Raw genomic sequence first — 23,226 nt, 5'->3', positions numbered from 1 at the left:
AGACAGACCAGCAGCTATGCCAGCTGCTATGATAAAAAAAAAAGTATGATTGGTATATTTATTGGCTAATCTGACTTACCTGCGGCAAAAAACTATTTGTGTGGCTTTATACTGCTGCAGGAAAGAGAGATTTGTTGAGGGATTTTGGTGGACTGACCCTTTAATACAGCGCTGTCATCATCTTTGACTCCTAACTGTAACTTTGGAAATGCAGGGCTCGTCAAACACCCCCCTTCCTCTTTTATTCAGAACAATACTGAGGCGAGCACATGCAACACTTTGATTTGAGCCTCAGGCATGCATGAAATCAGACCTGGTATGTGCTGGCTGGAATAATTCATACAGCCACATGAATCCGAATTCTAGGAATACCACATGTTGATCGCTCCCGGAGATAGGCCTGGTTTCACATTGCTGCTCTGTGGGCCAGAGGGGCTTATGGAGAGCAGCTCTGGTCATTACAAAGACAAAGGGGTGATGTCTGATCACAGCTCCTCGCTCCGACCTCTGTTTACTTTCTGATCAGAAACACGGAGCCCCATCATCCCCGCACACATGCATGTTTATTTAGACAGCGGAGCAGAGCAGGATTTCACTGTAATCTCTGTGGAGGGTGACAGTGAAAACATCACTCTAGGGTTTCACTCCACGGGGAAGCTGCTGCTCAGCAGTGTAAATAGAGAAATTACATCTGTAAGCTCAGAGGAGGAATGAAAGAGCTCTTTCGTAACACCAGATTTAAGAGATGAAATCAGCATGTACACAGTTTCAGGTTTCTACCAATGCAAATGTTTGGTGTACAAAGGGCAAAATTGTTAACATACACACTGATCCCAAACCAGATTTTTGTAAAAGAAGTAGAATACGTATTGTTCCACTGTTTGTTGCCATGAACAGGTGGATTTTCCTGTCTCCAAAATATTTACTCTCAATTTCTTCGGCATTGTTTAGCATATTTCTGATCTTTAAACCTTCACTGATTCCTCACAAACAAAACACAAAGATTTAAACTTACATGCTCTTCAACATGTTTGCTCACAGCCTTTGTGAGCCAAGCGTCAGATAAACACTTGTACAAAAACACTGCTCTTACAGTCAGGTCATGCTGTTTTTAGTGTGTGGTCTTTGGCCGCGTGGATGCTCGACACAGTGGTGGGAGAGTTCAGAAACAGTCCTGCAGAGTGCTTAGTGCTCAGAGCAGACAAAATATTTCCTCCCTCCTGATCAGACATTCCAACGGATTTCGTGATTTTAAAGAGTTTCATCCTGGTTTAATGTAGCGCCTCCTACAAGTAAGTCTGTCTGCAAACTTCTTAGTTAAAAGTGGCAGCATCTGGGTTAAGAAGCCGCACTGAAGTTGTACTTAGAGATCATCATTTTTAATCAAAGGCAGTTCAGGACAGTTCAAAAAGTCTTGTCCTTTCACATGCATGACGTGCACCCAGGCAACGCTTATGTCACTTTAGGCGAGAGGTAAATATGCAGCCCATCCTCGAGAAATAGCATATAAACAACATGTCAAAAGCAAAAAGTAACCAGGCTTTTGTGTGCTTAAATCATCAACATTATTTTAGTCTCATATTGTCAAATGCTGGCCTTTTGTAATGGCATTAACAAATAATGCATATAAAGGTGTTAAGATAAAAAGTTAAATATTCTGTAATATATATGCACAAAAACTCAAATAACCTGATTGAAAAGTCTGCACAGCAGAGGCAGGACAACATGCACAGCAGTTTTATTCCAAATGAGCTCCACTCAGCTCCCTAACATCAACAAATGCAGAGAAAATTCTGCACAAAAAAGCATGTATAACGTGTGCGCACTCACAACTACAGGTGAATTAAAGCCTGACTTTTAGTAGTTTACACGGTGACATTACCTGTCCGTTCATGGTATATAATTCAATTTTCTGAGCTAGTTAGTGCTCTATGGCGACCATAGCAAGTCCATTAAGTCTCTCTTGTTTCTTTTCACAGTACAGATTTTTTTGAGATGTGAAAAACTGCAGTCTTGCTGCAGCTATTTTAATTTTATGTTTCTTGAGCAGCAATGACCTGCTGTTAGACTTGACAATGGTTAGGAAAGCACGCTAGCTTCTGATCTGGTGTTGCAGCTGGTAGGGACAAGGGTAAGATTAGAGTTTAGTGAGCTCATCAGTGACAAATCTAGTGAACCAAAAATTGACCACCTTGTAAAAATGAACCTACCTTGAAGTGTTATGTGACACTGCCTGCCCAGGCTTTAGACAAAGGCTTTTTTATTCTTAAAAACTTCTCTCTTTGTTGTTGAATTCATTTCTCCTTTAGTGTTTTAACTTTTTGTAATTGCATCCAGATAGTTTAGGACATTTGGACATGCTGCTGTGCTGGCATATTCTCAAACTAAGTTTGTGTCAACAGACTGGGCTGTTTTTGGCTCCTTACAGTTGGGGTGGGATGCGGGGGTTGAATGAGACTGCAAGTGTGAATTGATTGACATATTTATCAGTGATTCACTGTGCTTAAACAGTACGGGCAGAATCATACTTGGTTATTCTGAGAAGTTTCTCATGCATATTGCTTCTCCTTATTTGCTTTTATATCTCCCTACTAATGTTTTTATTTCTGCAGTGTTTGTGTTTCTTTTCTGTGTTTTAGTCGATGTGCAGCAGTTTGGTAAACGTTAATGTTTTTGTGCTATATAAAGTGGATTGTACTGGATGTTTTGCCCACCCTGCCATGATGCCAATCTAAGTAATTGCCTATTTTGCTTATACGGATGTGAAGACAATAAAAAAAATCTCACAAAGGCAAAGATGAGGCCCTTAAAACTACGGGGCATCCTCTGCCTTGCAGGGGCCACTGGGATACACTTTACAGGCCAGGGCCAATGTTTATATCTGTTGTCCAGTCAATTTAATGATGTTGTTTAGTACACCCAACTGCATAATCAAATAAGAGATTTTTTCACTGGGTAGAAGACTTGATGGACAAACTCTGATCTGTTTTCATGGTCAAACATGAGAGAAAATGTTGGCATGATGTGAAAAAACATGTCAGTGTCAGAGTCAATTACTAATATTTACATTAATTTTGCATTAATTTAGCATTTATTTTTTTTACAGTTGGTGCATCTCTCCTCAGGGGCTTACCTTGGCATTTTGCAGGGCAGTCTGGTAGCTTGACGGTTTGTAGTACAGCCTCTGTGATGGCTCTGTGTGGATGTCGCCCAGAAACAGCTCCTCCACCAGGTGATCCAGGTTGTGATGCAGGTACTGCTTCTCCACCCTCAGCAGCTGCAGCTCATGCATAGCAAAGTTCAGCTCCCTGGAGCAGTCATAGCCTCCCTCCTCACTCCACAGCTCGTAGATCACGTTAGGCTCCCAGGGGCCCTTCACGGCCCCTCTGCAGCTACGGTTGAGCCTCTGGCTGAGCTCTTTGGCCACTGTGGCTGTGTGACAAACCATCTGGACTCTGTGGAGGTGGTACTCGGCCTCAGTGCCGCCTCGGATGATCCAGGAGGCCTGTCGTAGACGCAGACGACCCCGGATCACCAGCGTGTAGGAGGGTCTGGTGCAGTGGTTGTCCTCATAGTAGAACTGGTGAGCCTGGAAGGTGTTGTTGGAGTAAAACCTGTAGGAGCGTGTCAGGAACTCCGGGCCAGGTCTCACCTCACAGCTGCAGCAGAAAACAGAGAATAAGTCAAATTCGGCAAATTTCCAAATGTGCAGTTTAAAGAAGAGTGTTTAATGTTGCAGAAAGCGTTAATTGTATTTTTCTTTTGTATTGGCCTCTGTATATTCCAGTGCAAAAGGCTTTCAGACTCTCTTGTGACATGTGCATGTTTTAACATGTGCACATACAAAAAGAACATTTGCCTTAAGTGCAGAGAAAACCTGGAATTTCCACTACAGTCTTCTTTAATCCTCTGACTTAAGGTGGCTTCAGCTTAATTCAGATCTAATTTGTTGTCTTTCATGGCCTTAAAAGTAAGTTTGAGATCAGCCTGTCAACTTCCCTTTAGGCAGCCATTTCTTCAAGTTCAATCTGCTCTCGTAGAAACATGTATTTGCAGGGATTGGAAATCTCAGTTTCATTACTTTAAAATTTTAATCCACATATTTTTGTGGATAAGTTTAGGTATGTTTGTTTTGGAGCGCAGATGTCAGCAGGGGGATCAAACATGTTGCATTCAAAGAAAATCTGAAAATTAAGAGTTATGATTCGGACCAGTGCTGGGGGTAAAGTTTTTTGAAATTACATGTTAACAACTGTGATTGCATTTTTGTTGCAATGCGGGGGGACTGGAGCCTATCCCTGCTGACACTGGGTGAGAGGCAGGGTACACCCTGGACTGGCTGCCAGTCAATCGCAGGGCTGACATAGAGAGACAGACAACCAGGCACGCTCACATTCACACCTACCAACAATTTTAGAGTCACCAATTTACCTAATGAGTGTGTTTTAGGTGGTTGGAGGAAGCCGGAGTACCCGGAGAGAACCCATCCATGCACGGGGAGAACATGCAAACTCCGCACAGAAAGGTCCTGCCTGGGAAGCGGACCAGGGACCTTCTTGCTGTGAGGCAACAGCGCTAACCCCTGCACCGCCATGCAGCCCAGTTATTTTAATATGTAACAAATAAGTTAAAAGTAACATTGCCTAATGTTGATTATGACTAATACAAGGCTTAGATTTTTTACAGGCTGTATTTTAAGACAAGTAAACACATATTTTTCCAATTAGAACTGTGAATTTTTCATTTTAGATGGGGGTAAAGGTGTGTGGAAGATGACCATGATGCACAGCAGAAATATATCAACCAAATGATTAAAAAAAAAATAAACTTGAAAAAAAAAAACTTTAAAGGCAAATCTGTGACATATTTTAGGAATGCAAAGGCATTAATCTGTTATCACTACTCTGAATTACTCTATGAAGCCATTTTGTGTATTAGAAATGCCGTTTCTTCTGTAATTTGAAGCAAAAATTGCAGCTTATCACGAAAGAACAGCAGCCTCATCTCTTAAACATACATAAGGAGGAGTGCTAAAAGCTTTTTCAGACATTATCCTTGGAATACTTTTTTTTGTTTGATTGTTGAAGAAAATTGGATAATTGCATCAGTTTTGTGTTTACTTGTTGAAATAGATGCATCAGTACACACAAGTCCCTGCCTGTTTACCTGGTGGACACCCAGTGACCCTCCACGTTTGGAGGCATCTGCACAGTGATTCTGGCTCCATTGTGAAGGTGCTTCAACATGTGCTGGCACTGCGAGTCTTTGACCAACCGGCCGAAGGTTTTCTCCATAGAGAGACGGCTGGACCGACTGTCTGAGTGGTGGAGAGACGAACATTTAGCCCACCCTGCAGGGAAAAACGGAAAATTAAGATCACAATAGTTCCATATAAGGCTTATAAAACCTGCTGTTCGTAATGACTGTTTTACTCTGGTAATTCCACAGACACAAGATCTCAAAGAATCTTTCGCTCTAGCATTAGATGAAAAAAAAAATGTTGAGGACAGTTGATGTTGTCGACTGACTGTCCTGGAATGCAATCGGTTTTGCAGCCAAAAAAAAAAAAAAGAAAAAAGAAAGAAAGAAAACAAAAAAGAGTATGAGTGAAACCCATGCAGAAAAAATTGTACAGTCAAGTTAGTGTTTGCCAACATGTCAAGGTACCAAACATCTGGAATAGGAAGCTTCCTGGCCTGCTTGCTCTTTATGTCCTTTGTAGGTATTCTATCAGACTGCTTGATCTGGAATCATAAATATGAAAATGTCTGATATTAGCCCTGCCATTGACTTGACCAGCCCAGGGTGTACCCCACCTGTTGTCCAATGACAGCCCCAGCTCCCCATGACCCTGAGCAGAATAAGTGTTGGAGAAAATGGATGGATGTTTGATATTCATGATTACAGATGAGAGGAGCTCTGAATTTATCAGGACTATTACAATAATCTGCGAACACTTAAGGGTTATTTACACAAAATATCAGTTGCAACAAATCTCTATTATAGCTATGATTTCAGGCCCAAAATCAAGGCTTTAAATGCAGATCTTGCAGATTGCATCATTTCAACACATGGTTAGATTTTAAGGAGTTGCACGTTGGCTTTGTGTGTAGGCCTCTGCGTAGGCTACACAGTCTTACGGCATAAGCTACGGCGCAGATCTAATGCAGAAGCAGGCTTCAGGATGCCTTTAGATCACTGCCCTATGGAGGTCTCTTGGTATGAACTACTGGGAAGAGACCCTTAGGTGGACCCAGAACTTGCAAGAGGGATTATGTGTTCCATCGGACCTTGAACTGGGGATGAGGAGCTGGGATGTTGCCGAGGTGTGGGATGTCCAGGTGTACTTGCTTGGCATGCTGTCACTGAAACTTCACCCTGGATGGGAAAATTGCTGCTTAAAATGGACCACTTTGTCCAGAGGGGGCTCCAAATTAAACTCATGGGAGCTTAAGTATTTAGGTGGATTATTTTAAAGATATATTTTTATGCCTTTACTGATAGTGGAGGACAGTGGATAGAATCAGACACAGGGATGAGAGAGTAGGGCTTTCCCCCCATCTTAGCCAAATAGTAGACCATAGTTGGCAACTTTTGTTAAAGTGGGTGGAACTGGTGAGTAAATTTCATTCATTAACAGAAGAGTTTATCTTTTTTATCCTCTTCCCTTAGAATAAAACAGCTGATTTTCCCTGAAAAAAAATGGCAATTCCCGAAAGGTTTCCAAAGTTTTCATTCATGCTGGGAAAATTAAATTAAAAATAAAGTGTATGACACACATATTTCTCTTATCATATGTCTTTATCTAATCATGCTTTGTTCAATCTGAGGCCCAAACTGCAACATTCTCCATTTCATACATTTGTAACGTTGAACTTTCTTTTTTAAGTTTTGGGTCACAATTTCTCATAAAAAGGTGGTGATGTGTCCTGATGTCCAACCAGTTGAGAACCAGTGTCCAAACCATTTAAATAAGATGGCTTTTTCTCTTAGATCTTTAAATCCTCATAAACTGAGCCAAAAGGCTTTTAGGGAAACCAATAAGAAAGTTTAATGACACAAAGATCAAAAAGGAAAATAAGTTATCTTGTTAGTTTGAAGTTCCCCCTCATGTTTTTACTCTACTTATTCAATCATCCGAGCCTCTTTGAAGCTCTTACAGGGTTTTATTGAGTCATTTTAACTCACGTCATCACTGGAGGATTACAGGGCTTTATCAGTGACCTGCAACACCTGGTGTGAGTGCAGACTTTATGGGTTAATATGAGCGGATCATGTGATGAAAAGGTAAAGCTTAGATGTACATGTTAGAGAACGGATTCATAGCTATCTGCAGCATCTACAGAAACTAAAGCAAACCTTGAAATCAATCTACAAACAAAGATAAAAGGACAAGAGCAGTATTGACTTTTACAATCTCCAAGTTCCCACCCTGTCCGCGTACTCTCGATGCATCATATGAAACAACAATACCTTCAACAATCGTCTGAGCTTAAGAGGATGTAAGATCGGAAATGAAAGCATTTTCAAAGCCTGAAGCCAAACAAAAGCCTCAAAGCTCACATTCCAGCGGGGGTTGACTCCATATAAGACTCTAATATCATCAAAATCTACCTTGAAATATGAAGACTTTCCCTAGAGTTCCTTCTTTCTGACCTGACTTGCCTGGCAATATTGTTTAACGCCTTGGTATGCCTCTGTGGTTGCCTGTGTGCTTTTATTCAAAACCAGTAAGAGAAACAACAAACGTGATTAAAACACAGCAACAGCTCCATGAAGAACAAAGCTCCACACAGTTGTTTTACACCACATGAGGCCGCTCTCATGTGTATGCACGAGTGCAGGTTTTTGTGTAGATGACCACATCAGAACAACACTGGATGGAGGGGAGACCCGATCCCCCGGCTCAGCTGGTGGCATTAGTAACGCTGCTCTGCTGGCTGAGGCGGCGCTCAAAATCAAAGAGGAGACTTCACAGTTTGCTTTATGTAATAAGTGTGCACGTTTGTATGAGAGTATAGTGGTCTTTTTTGCACCTGCATTTACAACTGAACCACCGCAAAATCCTGAGCTGCTACAAACAGCTTCATCTTCAGTGATTACAGTAGAAACAACAAAGACGTGAGCATGTGTTCACTTTAAAAGGAACCCTGCTGACACCCTGAATACAAACACGTTTTAAACCACACTGTGGCTTTCATGCCTTGGGTTTATTAGCAGGTGAATGTCAGGGGAAGACACATTAAGACACACATGCACGCCATATTATCATTCCTAGGGAATAGGCTGTTAGCAATCGAGTGATTTTGAATCTCTGTTGGGGGGGGGGGGGTCAGGAAGGGGGGGAACAGGCATGGTAATGGAAGGAAATGGAGGGGAGTTTCAACTTTACAGCTCTAAATGGACCTGTATGCTAAAAATGTCTACATGCATTGAGTACGATCCCTAAACTTCATAAAAAAGTGACTTTTACCATAGTTTAACTAATTTACCTAGCATGTAAGAGAACAATATCACAAATTACTCAGTCCTGCAGACCTCCTAGCGTCGTCAATCCAGATAAAATGAGACACGGAGCAAAGAGGCTGGTTGAGACCCTTTAACACATTTTTAGAAATCTTAATTTTGTAGCAAATATGCTTTAAATTGCCACTGTAATATTCTACCAACTAAATAAACCTTGTAAGGTTAAAAGACAGTAATGAGCTGTTAAAAAACAAAACTGTTCTAAGAAACGGCTCTTTAATGTTAGCCACTGAAGCTAGCTCCTGTTTGAGTGCCAGTTTCCTTTCCTCCATCCTTTATTGTTATTTAATCCACATTTGAAAAGCCAAATTGGTTTTAGACTGAGTTTTATTATTATTATTATTATTATTCCTCCTGCCTGCTGCAGTTTCTTTGTGAGTTTTTAAAACTTTTTTCTATTTTTTTGCCTGAATATTTCATTACTTTCAGGACACAAAAATTGCATCAGGGTTAAGAATGTTTATATTTTCACACTCTTTATGCTTGGCAGAGTGGTTAACAGCTGAAAACCCAGCCTTATTCTCTTTGTAGAAATCCCCACTCGCCTCCCAAGGGGAGTTCTCCACTGCTGCATGACGTCATCTGCAAAGAACATATAAACAAGCAAAAATACAAAATAAAGGCATTTTTCACAAAAGACAAAAATTGAGAAGTTCAAACTACGGCAGCAACCGATGGTTAAAGTTACAATTTAATAATCTTTTGATTTTAATCTCGATTAATGATCTGTTGACTGTTTAATGTAGTGTCAGAAATTAGTTAAAAAGTTCATTCTGTGTTTTTAAAAGTCAAATGCTGTCCTGAAATGACTTGCTAAATTCAAGAGACTTACAATACACACACAGAATGCACAGCCCAATCCAGATATTGTGATTTAACTAAAAATATTTTCAGTAGTGGGGGGTCAGTATTTTAATACAGATAACATATTTTTTTTGTGTTATAGAGCTTTTGTGATACCATACGGCACCAAAAATTGACCTCCTGGACACCAAAACTAGTCAATTTAACCTCCAGTTTCCAAATGGTCTCCAGAACCAGATCACAAAAGTTGTCTTAAGATGGACATCACCAGGCTAAAGAAAACCTGGGAGGCCTAAAAGCACTTGGCGCAGAACTGTGCCACAGGAGCTGGAACAGATGAACCTGTCATGCGAAGAGGTGCAACATGCTGCAAAGGACAGAATACAATGGAGAAAGCTCATTAAAGCCTTATGTCCCATAGGGGACGAAGAGGAGTAAGTAAGTAATTAAGTTCCAAATGGTCTGCCTGCACCAGGATCTTGGCGTGCAGCACTTTTCTTGGACTGAAGGCGAATGACCTCACATACTGAAAGCATGCCTGGAGCGCAGCGCAACCCTAAAGACTTTAGAGACTCGTGATCACAAGACAGGAGATGTAATATACAACCAGAGAATTATGTAGCCTTCCTGGGGTGATTTGCTTCATTTCAACATGATTCCATGATTTTTGTTGTCAACAAAAGATGTGTGGTTTCATGAAATATTATGTGGTTTTCCACCTCAAAAGTTAACTTTACCTGGTCAGTGGCACCGTAGTAGATCTGTGACCCACTGACCTCTGGATGACCTGTTGCGTGTGCCACAGGATGAAATGTGATGTTGATATAGTGATGATTTACTCTCCAAAGTCCGTGCATTCTGTATTTTTTATGTTTTCTGGCTGTTTTGATCAATCTGCTCTATGTGGACTGTTGCGGTTTGGCAGCGGCCTGGTACATATCTCCAGTGAAACAGAGCGGAGTGGTGCTTTTGGGACATGCCAGGGATGGACTGGAGCACAGACAGTGAAACTGCAAAGACTGACAAGAAAGGGAGTGATTTGCTCTGCAATGCTTTTTACAAGCAGATTGCAGCACAGTCCACAGTATCAGTATGTTTCATTCTAGCATTAAGAAAAGTCCGGTAACTAACCGAACATCACCATAGTAACTAACGTGCATCACAGTAAACAGGTAGAGGACGGAGTCTTTTCCTCTCCTTTTTGATGTCTGTATTAACTACAGCTGAAGGATTTGGAAAAATAATCTAGTTGCGATTTTTTTCCCCCCAATATTGCGATTGCAATTAAACATGCAATCTTTTCTTTTTTTAGTTCCTAATTTTTTGTGTTCTCAACAAACAAGCAATAAATCATTCTGATTTAACCAACACAATATTACATAGATTTAAACTGTTCTAGATGTTAGGTTGAGATTAGATTACGCAGAAACGTGAATTACATATTTTTATTTATCTACTTCAACCACATGAGTGAACTGATTCATTTCACACACAGCCATGTAAGCCATTATCATCACAACTTGGGCTAAAAGATTCTGAAAAATACATAATTGTGAATTTTTTGACTCATATTTCAGATTCAATTTGAGTTTCTGTATTGAAGGAAATGATCTTATTTTGGAATTCTTATTTTTCATTTAAAAATACAAAAATAAGACAAGAGAGTATTCATAAACTGGTATTTTCAAACACTTGCAGATAAAAAAAATATTGCAGCAGCCACAATTTGAAAATTGCAGTAGTCCATATTGCAATCCAATCAAAAACTAAATCAATTGCCCAGCCCTAGTATTAACAGCAATGTAGTGAGTGTACTCGCATTGCATAGAGTCTCCGTTGGCCTGTTTGGAGCCACAGGTCCATTTTTTAATACTCTTATTTAATACCAAGGGCCAGTAAAATACTGTGATCTAAACTTCAAGCCATATCAGCACAGAAAAAGAAGTATCCACAACAAAACACATGAAAAAGAAATGTTAGCTTCACTAGCAAGAGCAGCAGAGCTACAAAACCCACCAGCTTCTTTAGGTCTCCATCACAACACAACAGTCAAACTGTCCATAACCACAAGTTTGTTATTCAAACAGATGCAAGAATCATTCCTGCTGTGGTCTGTATCAGTCTAAGGGATCTTCGTTGTGTTTTCAGTAAGTTTACCATGTGGTTTTATTAGCATGAGTGGCACAATGTCAAAACTATGCAAGTCTGCCGCACGTTGTGGCTCCGGACTCCATCAACAGAACATGTCAGTGCCTATCCCAGGGGTATCTTGGCTTCCTTTTTGTTCAATGGTGGAAAAAAGAGACATGTCAGCCATCTTTATATGAAGTCACTGAACTGAATAAATGTCTTAAGGAATACTTGGATACATACAAATGTTTTTTCAAGATATTTTCTGTGAATGCTCATACCTTCAGCTCCCTGTGCGTCAAAGACGTCCCACTTGATTTAAAACAACTGAAGCTAAACTTCTTAAGACTCTAATCTGTGAAAAGCTTGCATCAAATTCAAGAAAAACACGTCTGGCATGCAGCTAAATGTGCGGTTCTGCAAGCAGATGTAAGATTGAAGTCGGACTGTGCAGCAGCAAAAACACCTGATCTGAAGATTTATTGAAAATCATTTTATGCTTTCTGAAAAGATTTTACAATAAATGACACAATGGCTTCATCTAGTGTCTTTTTAAACAGTTACTGAGTCTTTTATCAAGTTTTCATCCATCAAAGCAGACCACAAACACCAAATGGAAAACATGCTTTTAGGGAGGCAATGAGGAAAGGATTAAAAGGAGATCATGTGTTTGTAAAATGAGTTCTCAGGAGGAGTAGTAAAAAAGAGATTAAAGTTAGAATAGCAGGAGTTTTTCCAGTATCTTTAAAATCAAAACTCAATCCTCATTACAGCAGAGTGACTGGATTCAAACTCTCTCCTGTCCATCAGTGCTGCCGCTGTGTTCCCAAACTGCTGCTCTCTATCTAAATCAAAGCACCCACAAAACTCCCAGAGCCCTGAACCACAGAGAACATTTCCAGTTGGCCCACTCCCACCAGTGAGGTCACAGCACTGGGACCCCAGACGAGCAGAGAGACTCCACGACGTTTATGGGAAGAGAAAAATCTAGAAGTACCAGAGCAGAGAGAGACAAAGGGCTGTTCTTTGTGTTATCTTTGACTGTGGCTGTGAACATGTGGACTCAGAGTGGGTGGACGAACACCAGACAACACTCAAAAAGCTCAACTTTAAACCCACTGAATGTAAAGGTGTAAGGTAAATATGGTTGCATAGTTTTAAAGGAAGTACTGCTGCTTGAAGAAAATGCTCTCTCATTTGCATTGATGAGAATACTGCTTCCTTTATGGCCTTGACTTCCAAAACACTGTATGGTGGTTAAATGAGGGCAGATCTGATGATAAATACAGAACAAATCAGTCTAAAACACTGTTCAGTGTTTGCAAAAAGTCAGGGAAATGGTCAACCTGAACCCACAGACCTCCAGGAATGGATGAAGACAGTTACTGGAAAAGATTATGCTCTCTCTACGACTTAAAGGAACAAGCTCTGCAGCGCCCAGCGGAGGAGGAGGCTACCTTAAAAACTCTTTAAATTCTGGGTTTTGGACTGTAAATACGACTATTTGTGAGCTAAACTGTCCCACTAGCAATTCTCTTCTACTGTTTCTGTTTATTTGTGCTAAATGGAACAATAATTATTTAATTGCAAAAAATGGCAAAATGGGCTAAAAGTGGCAGAAATGGATTGAGATTTTGGGTAAAAAGGGTAGTAAAAGGAGATTAAGATTGAAAAAAATGGCAGAAAATGGTATAAAGAGTTAAGAGAAGAAAGTGGCAAACAACATAAACGGTTATTTCACATAGTTAAATGTGTGTAAAAGTGGCAAAAAAGGGTTACAGTGCAAAATGGGGCAAGAGCAAGTGGATATGGTGAAAAGCTGTTAAACAGTGGCAAAACTGGGTTTAACCTTGCAAAATGGGCAAAAAGTTGCAAAAAAGAGTTATAGATGCAAAAATGGTAACAAAAAGTGGCATAGATCAATTAAAGTTTGGCAAAAAAAAGTGTTGAAAAGAAGTTAAAATGGCAAAAATTGAAAGTGGCAGTTATAGGGTTACAAAAACAACTGGGAATCAGTGAAAAGCAGTTAGGAGTCAGAAGTGGGTAGTTACGGTAGTTAATATGGGTTAAAAAGTGGCCAAAATAGGGTTATAAAAAGGGGCAAAAACAAGAAGGACAATGGTGAAAAGCGGTTAAAAAGTGGGAAAAATGGATGAAAGTTCCAAAATGGGCAAAAGTGGCAAAAATGGCAAAGGCAAAAAAAGGAATGAAAGTGGCAAAAATTGGTTATAAAAAAGCAAAAAGGGTCAGAAATAGGTGGGATACGGTGAAAAACGGTTAACAAGAGTCAAGCATGGCCTAAAATCGCCAGATAAAGTAGGAAAAAAAGGTTTAAAAATGACTAAAAAAGGCATTTAAAGTGCAACAAGGGGCAAAAGTAAGTCCAGAATGACAAAAAGTCGTTTGAAAAAAGGTGGCAAAACAGTTGCAAAAATAGCCAGATAAAGTATTAAAAAAAGGGCAAAACTGAAACGGGGATGAAAAGATGTAATGTAGTTTTAAAAAGGCACAAATGAATCACTTCATCATCAGAACCACATAATGGCTTGACACTTACCAGCTCCAAAATGAGGGAATTGTTAGCCAGGATGATCAATGCTACTCATCCAACACACAGGGATTGATATCATCAATAAACCACCACTAGGGAGGGCCCACTCTCTGGGTGTTTCAGGGGTCCAGCCAATTCTGTGGGCAGGCCTGTTTGTCTGTTGTATTTAATCAATTTAAAGCTGGTATCTAGTAAACCTAAATGCTGAATCATAAAAGGGTTTTTTTTACTCAGCAGAGGCAGGACTCACCTGTTGACCAAACTGGTCTTATTAATGGTCAAACAGCAGAGAATGGGGACACACCAAAAGTCTGACATCTAATGAAGTGATGAAAAACACTGGTATCAGGATCAGCAGTCAGCTAAATGTTATTTCAAACATCTTTATCACTATACGCCCAAATTTGCACAGTCTGTGTGTCAAAGTTTGCATCTTTTTAATGTCTCTTTATAAACATGTAAAAAGAGGAGATGACAGAGAAGTGCACACATCCATTAACCCGTTAATTTGGGGGAATTTGGCTGCAAGTGCTCAAACATGCTGCTAACCATAAAAATTAGATTTTGTGTAAGTGTAACAGGTTTAAGAGTCACTGTAATGGACTCTACATAGAGTATGTTGATGGTGACACTTTCCTGAAAACAAAAAGGCTACAAAATGACTTCAGTTTCATCCTCTAGGAAACATCACTTTTTGTAACAACTGTCATTTCCTTCCTGTGTGTTTTTTCCCGAGTTATTTCAGCCAAAGTAAAAAATGTCAGCCTCATGGTGGCTTCAGAAAAACTTCAGATGGTCACCACCATCATGATGATTATCATGCATCATTTGTTTCTTTCCTCTGCTGGTTTGGTTGAACTTGTGACCTCCCTTTATTTCTCTTGTTGTAGTTTCTCAAAACTTTTTTGACGTGATTTCTCAGTATTTTACTCTTCATATGAAATTCTTTGTAATTTGTCTAACCAACGCCTCAACAATTACAGCACTTACAACTTGGCTTCTTTGGTGAAACAAACCTCATGAGCCCATTTCTCACCAGTGAAATATTTAACTTTATTTTTATGTTCCAGTTTTAAGTGAGCCTGTACGAGATTGGTTTAAAACACTGGTAAGCCCATATGCACCAGTGATGCATGATATAGGAAAAAGGTTAAAGAGGCCAAAACTTGCAAATCAGTAAACATGGCAAAAATGGGTTAAAGTGGCAAAAAATGTTGCAAAAATGGTCAGATAAAGAGGCCAAAAGTAGCTACTCTGTACTTTGAACAATCTTTTTACTTTTGCTTGTGCAGATTTAAAGGCCAGTACTCTTACTCGAGTACAATAGTCTTATGCTTTTTCCATCTCTGCTTGTACTTTAGGGATCTTTTCCGCTGGTACCTCTAATGCAGGGGTGTGAAACTGGAGGCCCAGGGGCCCTTGGCCTACAAGATAACAAATTTGTATTATAACTGGCTCATCAGTCTGAGGTCTGAAGATTACCTCCTAAACATAACCTAAATAATTTAGAACATCCTTGTTCAGTCACAAGCATTTGTGAAAGTAAAGAGTAAAAATAAAAGTTGGGAATGTAGGAAGATTAATTTGCGTTTTCATTTCATATTTTCAATTTTGCATCTCACAATTACAACTGAAACTTAGGAATTTGACTTTTTATTGCATATTTTGACTGTTTAGATGAATGATTTTGAATTTCATCTTATATTTTGACCTTTTTCAACTCCTAAATTTAAGTTTTAATGCCGTATTTTGACATTTTAGACACAATTTGAAATTCAAAGTCATATTTTGACCATAAAAAAAGCATAATTCTTACTTTGTATCTCATATATTGGCCTTTTAAAAACACTGTTTTTGACTTTCATTTTTGTGTTTTGACCTTTTGAACTTGTAAGTTGGACTTTTTTGTCTCAGATTTGGACTTTCAATAATCTCAAAATCATTTATCATCAGTGCTAAGCTTTTTTGCCCCCATAACTAATTTGAATGTTGACTCTCTTTGGCTCTCAGGTCAGACCTAAACTCAGAATCTGGCCTTGCACTGATTGAGTTTACACACCTGCTCTAATGTAATATTTATTATCTTTGATGCATTTTTTTCATTTACATTTCATTTCAAAGATAAAAAGCTAGACAATGACATAAACAAATCCTGCCATACAATCCAAATACAGACAACAGTCTATAATACATCTAGCTTACTACTGCCACTGAGAGTTGAGGCCACACTCTCCATTAATAGCAAGTCTAAAAAGTCCATGAGCCAGTTATTTATGTTATAGCAGTCTGGTCTGCGAGTCTTCCACTTCACAAGTATTGTTTTATCCTCTTTGAAGATTAAAAAAGCTAAGGCAGCAATGTGCTGTGTAGTTCTTGATTTGTAATGTCCATCATGTTTCCAAGCAAGCACACATCAGGACGTTTATGTATAAGAACATCCATTAACACTTGGAGAGCATAGATTACCTGCGTGAAGAATTTTCCTACCAAGACAAGACCACAATAGATGTAAAGTGTGCCAATCACATGAAAGCATGCCAGCACAAATCAGAAGTGTTGGGGCTCATGGGGTCATGTATGCTCTGTGTATGATCTTCATTTATCTGACACTGTACCTATTATTTTTAGTAGGGCTGGGAAATTAATTGAAAATTAGATTAAATCAAAATATGGCCTGCCGCAATTATCAAATCTCAGAAGGTGCAATATTTCTTATACCTGAAATTTGTGTAGAAATGCCAGTTTAAAACTTTTTTTTGCAGCAGAGATGTCATGCATTACTTACTATGCAATCATTCAAGTGCATTTTTTTAAGAATAGTCTACAAACAATCCTACTTTCTTCATTTTTGTTCTTTTTTCTTATTAACAATTCATATCAAATTTGCAATACACGTCAAAATCATGGGGTTATATTTTCAAAACTGTTCAGCAGCTGTTCAAGCTAATATTATGTTGGTTGTGATATAGAACGATTTATTGCTTGTATTTGTTGGAAAATACATAGGATGAGGAACTTAAGGAATAAGCGTTTATTAAATAACAATCGCAATAATGAGGGGAAAAAAATCACAATTAATTATTTTCCCAAATCGATCAGCCCTAATTTTTTAGTGTTAATTATTATTATTGTTGTTTATTATTTGATTAAAAAGATGCTGAATTGTCTTTTTTGTGGCTCTAACATACACATTAAAGTCAGCATCAGAAATCAGATGATTTGAAGTCCTTCCCTTTGATTTTAATTGAAAATGGCTTTTGATATAAAGTGTTTTTGTCTGTAACATCACTGTAACAGATAAGCCATTTGTCCGCCCCACTATGTTAAAGATAGTGAAAGATTTGGACCAACATTTTACATCAAAGATATAAATGCAGGCGACATTGATTATTTGACTGCCAGAGTGATCCCTCTTCTGATTCTTTTTATGATATTACCACAGAATAAACTTTTTAAAAAAGTTAAAAAAAAATAATTTAACAATGCATACAAAAACCTGGGGGTTTTGTAAGGAAAAGTTTTGCTGTACACAGGTGCTTAGACAAAGGGTTGGCATTAAGGGAAGATTTTGGCTTTCTATTTTACCCGAAGCTGCTTAAATTGATTCTTCTGAAGCTGTGAACCCCGTTCCTTTACATACATATAAAAAATGACATTGTCTACTATACATGGAGAGTCTTTAGCCATTTTTGTCATTACCCCCCCGACTGCACTGCCACTGTGATGTATAGGTACTTAGTTTTTTATATGTAGACAAGTGCAAGATTCAAACTAAAAAGTTGCTGTAACTTGAAATATATTTCTTAATTCTATGAACATCAGAAAGTGTTGCTTTAAGACAGGTGTAAAACAGGTGATTTTGTTCTCACTATTTAACAATGAAAATTTTAGCCAACTTTTGATGCAATTTAGGAATAAAAATGAAAATTCAAAAAGCAACTTAAGCAAAAGCCAGTCAAACGAGGGATATCTTGTCCCAAAGTGGAGGATTATGTTGAATGTAGGACACTTAGAAGATTCAGAGATGGACTAAAACTGCAAAGTTTGTTAAACTTTGCAGTTACATTTAATCTTACACTCTTCTCTCCTCTTTAAATACACTTCACACGCTGATCCAGGCTGACAGATTTTTCGTCGCCACCATGAAAAGCTGCACTAACACACCACCTAATTAAACCTACAGAACACATAGACTCAGAATGATCATCCTGTCTAAACCCACTCATTTGAACCCACAGCCAAATGTTTCCTTCAACTGTCACTGACAACAGATGGACTGGGTCAACTGCAGTCCCATAATCCTCTGCTGCTCAGACTGGGTTTTCAGCAGGAATGGATATTTTAAAGTGGCTCTTAACTCTCAAAGCGCTTTCATCTGTCCAGCAGCCCCAGGGAAGATTTTTTTTTATTGGCTTTTAGCCTTCAAATATGTTCATCACTGGAGCATGAGGGACAACTTAGAGGGAAAATGTTATCATCATTATTAACTCTGTTGGACACACAGACTCAAACTATCACAGGCAGGATGGTTAACAGGTGTGCTGAGGGAGGAGAGGCAGGTCAGGATCAGATCTGACAAACATGATCCATCCAAGAGGGAAAAATCCCACTGATGTCCAAAAATATAAACATTATCTGCAGCACTTCCCGCTCTTTCTGTTGTGAGCTTCTTTTAAAGGTTTTATTAGCATTTGTCTCCATGCACACGTGGATGAAAACACCTTTACTCTCATTTCTACCACACCATATCCTTCTCATCTCCACACTTGCTGCACAAAGACAAAAGTCAGTAGTTGTTGAAGTCTCTTACCCAACAAAGCGATGAGGATGAGCGTAGATTTCGGCCCCATTCCGCTTCTCAAGGACATTTTTAACGTGCTTTACTGGAACTTCTCCTTTACGCAGCGTCCTTATTTATCCACTCACAAACCCTCACATTGTGCATCCAAAGCGTGGAGCAAACACTCCTCTGATGTCCGAGCATCATAGGAAACACACCCCCGCGTCACTGCAGACAATAGAACCCCGATTTTTGACAAGTTCAAGACAAAGAACCGCACCGGTACGATAGGGAAAGTCCCAGCTTCACTGCGCTGCACGATGGAGGAGTTTTCTCTGAGACGGAGCAGCTCGGTTGGTTTTACGCGCGTCCTCCGTGCGTCCTGGAGGAGTGTTAGGACGTCTCTGCTCAGACTGGACTCCTCCCGCTTCTCCATGCTCCTCATGGGCGTGGAGAGGCGGGGGGTTCAAGTTTTCTCCTGTTTGGCGAACACTGTAAAAAGTTCAACATGAGTGTAAGGTGTAACGGACAGCTGTTTAACCTGGAGAGGATTTGTGTTGACAAAAATCTTCAAGTCCCAGTGAAGGACTGGTGGACGCAGCGGAGGCGATCGCTCCCTCGGTGCCCTTAATGTATGAAAAAACCCTGAAAGTGTTTTTTGGTAAATAAAGATGATTAAGTGCTCTCTAGGATGCCCTCTTTGGGTGGACTGAAATTAACAAATTGCCCTCTGTGGCTCTGGTGCCATGTAAATGAACATTTTTTTTTTTTTATCAAGAGCTGTATTTGATGCCTTCTAAATGAAATTTTTGACTACTTGCCCACTTTGGTGCCCTATTAATGGACAAAACTTTACCGATTTCCCTTTTGGGGCCTTGTAAATGGACAATATTGATCAATTGCCCTCATTGGTGCCTTCTTAAGTAGCATAATTTTACAAATTGCCCTCTTTGATACCCTGGAAGTTGACAACATTTTTACAAATTTCCCTCATAGGTGCCCTATCCTATAATAGGACAAAACTTAACCAATTTCCCTTTTTTGAGTCCGTGTAAGTGGACAGATTTGATTAATTGCCCTCTTTGGTGCCCTGTTAAAGGACAAAACTTGATTCATTGCCCTTTTTGCACCCTTGTAATTGAACAAAATTCGATAAATTGCCCCTGATGGTGCCCTGTAATTGGACAAAACATGAAGAAGTGCCCTATTTGGTTCCGTCTCACTTGGCATAGTTTTACAAATTTCCCTCTTTGACTCCCTGTATGTGGACAAAATATGACAAAGTGGCATCTTTGGTGCCCTGCAAGTTGGCAAAATTTGTCAGTTGCCCCTGTTGGTGCCCTGTAATTGGACAAAATTTGAAAAAGTACCCTCCATGGAAAATTACTAATAATGGAGAAACTTCAAATTTTCCATAAGTTCTGCAGTATTAAGTTAAAACTTAGCTTACTTTAACTGTATTATAACTTTTGAGTGCTGGTGCCCTACCACAAACAGCTGGTGACCTCTTTATTACTTTTGCCCCTTCCCCTCAAACATACTGAGGATGCCACCGCTGACAGGACTTAACTAACCACTAACCTTGTGAAGCCTGAGGTCCCCCAACTGAGGGACTTTGAGGGACATTGGCAAACACAGTGTGAAATAATGCACTAATCATGAAAGAATACAATGATGTTGCACATAAAATTAAACAGCAGAACCTGGGCTACAAGACTATATAAAGCTTTTTTACATGGCCCAAACACAACTCAAATAACAACTAAATAAATCACAACATATCAAACTATGCACTCACATGTTGTACTTTGGTCTGATAAAGGTTTAGAGCTGCAGCTGCATCCTTTTCAAAGGGATATTCATCCTGAAAATGCTTTTTTTTAGGCGAACCTAAATTTTTAAAATTTTGCTGTGTGCCATCTTCATTTACTCTTCACCAGTATCACATATACTCATATTAACACATCTCAACAAACCTGACAGGTGTTCCCTTTACTATGACACCAAAATTATTCAAATAGACATTGTGGTTGCAGAGATATACCCATTTTATTATGGGTATGCAATTTTTGAGCAGAAACCTAAAAAATAGAAAAATAGGTTCAGAGTTCAAAGGGTTAAAAAAAATATTAAAAAAAAACAAAGAAATTTGCAGTGATAGCTCTTTATGAGTTACAAAAGAAATCAAGACTATCAGTGAAAAGTCTATTTTGCACAGAAGCCCACAGGGGACCTGTATCCAGGGGCGTAGCTAGGGATTTTGGGCCCGCAGAAAGAATATTACACAGGGACCCCTTAACTGGCTAGCCAAGCAATAAATGTTGCATCATTTTTAAAAATATCTATGCATTTCAAAGTGTGTTTGAACCATAATTTCCAAATTATGAGCAGTGTTTTTACTATGGTTAAATTAAATCTACTTGCATTATTTCACAGCACTGGACTACACCATTTAGACATTTTTATCTTATTCTATTTGATAAAAATTTCAGTCTGTTGACTGATTCATTTAGTCACTTTTGATGAAGTCAAAATAAATCTCCAAATAAATCTCTTAGAACAGGAAAATAATCTTTTTTTATTGCTATTGCCGTACTAATGTGGTACATTAAGCATATGTCTCTGCTGGCCTCTTTCTAAGGTAATAGTGATTATTAGTAAGTCGAGATCTTAAGAAAACAACTAGAAATTTCTGATGTTCACATAAAAGTGGTGCAGATGAAATCAGTGGATTTATGCATGTATGCACTTTTTCAAGGCCCTCTGTATCTGTGCACTGATCCACTTTAATGACTGCGATGATTCTGGTGTCTTCTCAGGACTCACCCTCCTTCTCTGTTATACCTTTGCCTGAATTTAAATTTCATTGTATATTTTTCTCTTACAGTGACAGTAAAGGAACCTACCTAACTATTTATATACCCCTTTAAATGCACAAATCAAAATCACAAAACTTGCAACAAGGATACTGAACATCACAGTACAGGGACACAAACAGAGCCAATGTGATATCAGGTTAAAAAGCATAAATCTCTAATTATATTGAAGAGATAATAGAATAAAGTTAATTCTTTCCTTATCTCTTTAATATTTGAGCTGGGTTAATTTTTCGTCAGACAGTAACAGCCAGCCTTTTCCCCTCAAGGTTTCATTCTCTTAGTTTGTGTCCGACTTCCTGTCTGTTATCGGTTTGATGGATGCTTCACATTTTTCTTGACCGTTGCTCTCAAATTATAAACCTTCTCATCAGAGCTGCCTGCAGGGAAGGACAACTACAAAGCCTCTCTGAGCCTTTTCCTCCACAACACCTGCATGTGCATGTGTATGTGGATGTCTGTGTGGGAGGGGGAGGTGACCTTGGCCTTGAGTTTCTGTCTCTTTTTAACTTGTGGTTCTTTTCTCTCTCTCTGGTCTTTTGACCCTGAGGCGACTCTCCAGCTCCTCTTCATTCATTCAGGTGGTCACACAGACACTGGTGAGCACAAAGCACTGTTTCTAGTCTCTTTTAATAAAACGTACCTTTTACAAATTTAACTTATCAGCACAACAACTTACATTACATTTAGAAATTCAGTACATTACAACTGGAAAATTCAAGAGCATCTCAGGACTAAAGGCTGCATTTTTAATCATACAGGAGCCAAAGAACGCTTATTGACAGTGGTGTTTTATTTCAATGCCCTTTTTCCTCCTGCTTTTAGTTTCACATTTTATTTCTACCATTCTCCAGACTCAATGATATCAAGCTTCATTTTTGTATATATATGTTTATTCTTGGGGCTGCATAGTGGTGCAGTGGTTGGCACTGTCGCCTCACAACAAGAAAGTTCCTGGTCTGAATCACAGGGCCTTACTTTGTGGAGTTTGCATGTTCTCCCTGTGCATGTGTGGGTTGTTAGGGTACTTCCCTCAGTAAAGACATGCTCATTAGGCTGATTGCTGACTCTAAATTGCCCGTAGGTGTGAGTGAGCATGCGTCTAATTGTTTTTATGTCAGCACTATGACTGAGTAGCAACCAGTCCAGGGTGCACCCAGCTTCTTGCCCAGTAACAGCTGGGCTCCAGCCCCAGCTATCCTAAATAAGATAAGTGTTAAAGGCAATGGATGGTTATTTCCTCTTTTACTTAAAGATATTTTTTTACTGTGTATTTATTTTGTTGCTTTATTTATGTTAATAACTTGCTGCTTTAACGCCAGTATTTCCCACTTTGAGATCAATAAAATCTGTCCATCCAGATCGTAGACCAGTCAATTCACCTCTGAAGAGCAATAACACTGTCAGAAAATGCTCATTAAGAAAACACCGCTCATCACACTGATGGCAGGTTTGATCCTGGCGCTGTCTTCACTATGCTCTCTCTCCTCACATGTCCTGTCATGACTGAGCTGTCATTTTCAGCAAAGGCAAAAAAAGCCAAACACATTACTTGTTAA

General features: G+C 39.2%; 1 protein-coding gene across 1 annotated transcript in view; it reads right to left on the bottom strand.

The window, feature by feature from the left end:
* Positions 1-19,176, bottom strand: part of LOC121519748 (protein APCDD1-like) — a 34,703-nt gene extending 15,527 nt beyond the window's left edge. The window contains exons 1-3 of the mRNA XM_041802618.1: positions 18,822-19,176; positions 5,167-5,350; positions 3,134-3,659 (exon numbers count right to left, since the gene is read on the bottom strand). Coding sequence (XP_041658552.1) covers positions 3,134-3,659; positions 5,167-5,350; positions 18,822-18,879 — 768 coding nt within the window. The 5' untranslated portion in view covers positions 18,880-19,176. The remainder of the gene's footprint in view (positions 1-3,133; positions 3,660-5,166; positions 5,351-18,821) is intronic.
* Positions 19,177-23,226: the final 4,050 nt, after the last annotated feature.

The sequence above is a fragment of the Cheilinus undulatus genome, linkage group 13 (genome assembly GCF_018320785.1).
Source record: "Cheilinus undulatus linkage group 13, ASM1832078v1, whole genome shotgun sequence".
Classification (NCBI taxonomy): domain Eukaryota; kingdom Metazoa; phylum Chordata; class Actinopteri; order Labriformes; family Labridae; genus Cheilinus; species Cheilinus undulatus.
The sequence above is the reverse complement of the archived record's forward strand: the minus strand, read 5'-3'. Positions and strand labels throughout refer to the sequence as shown.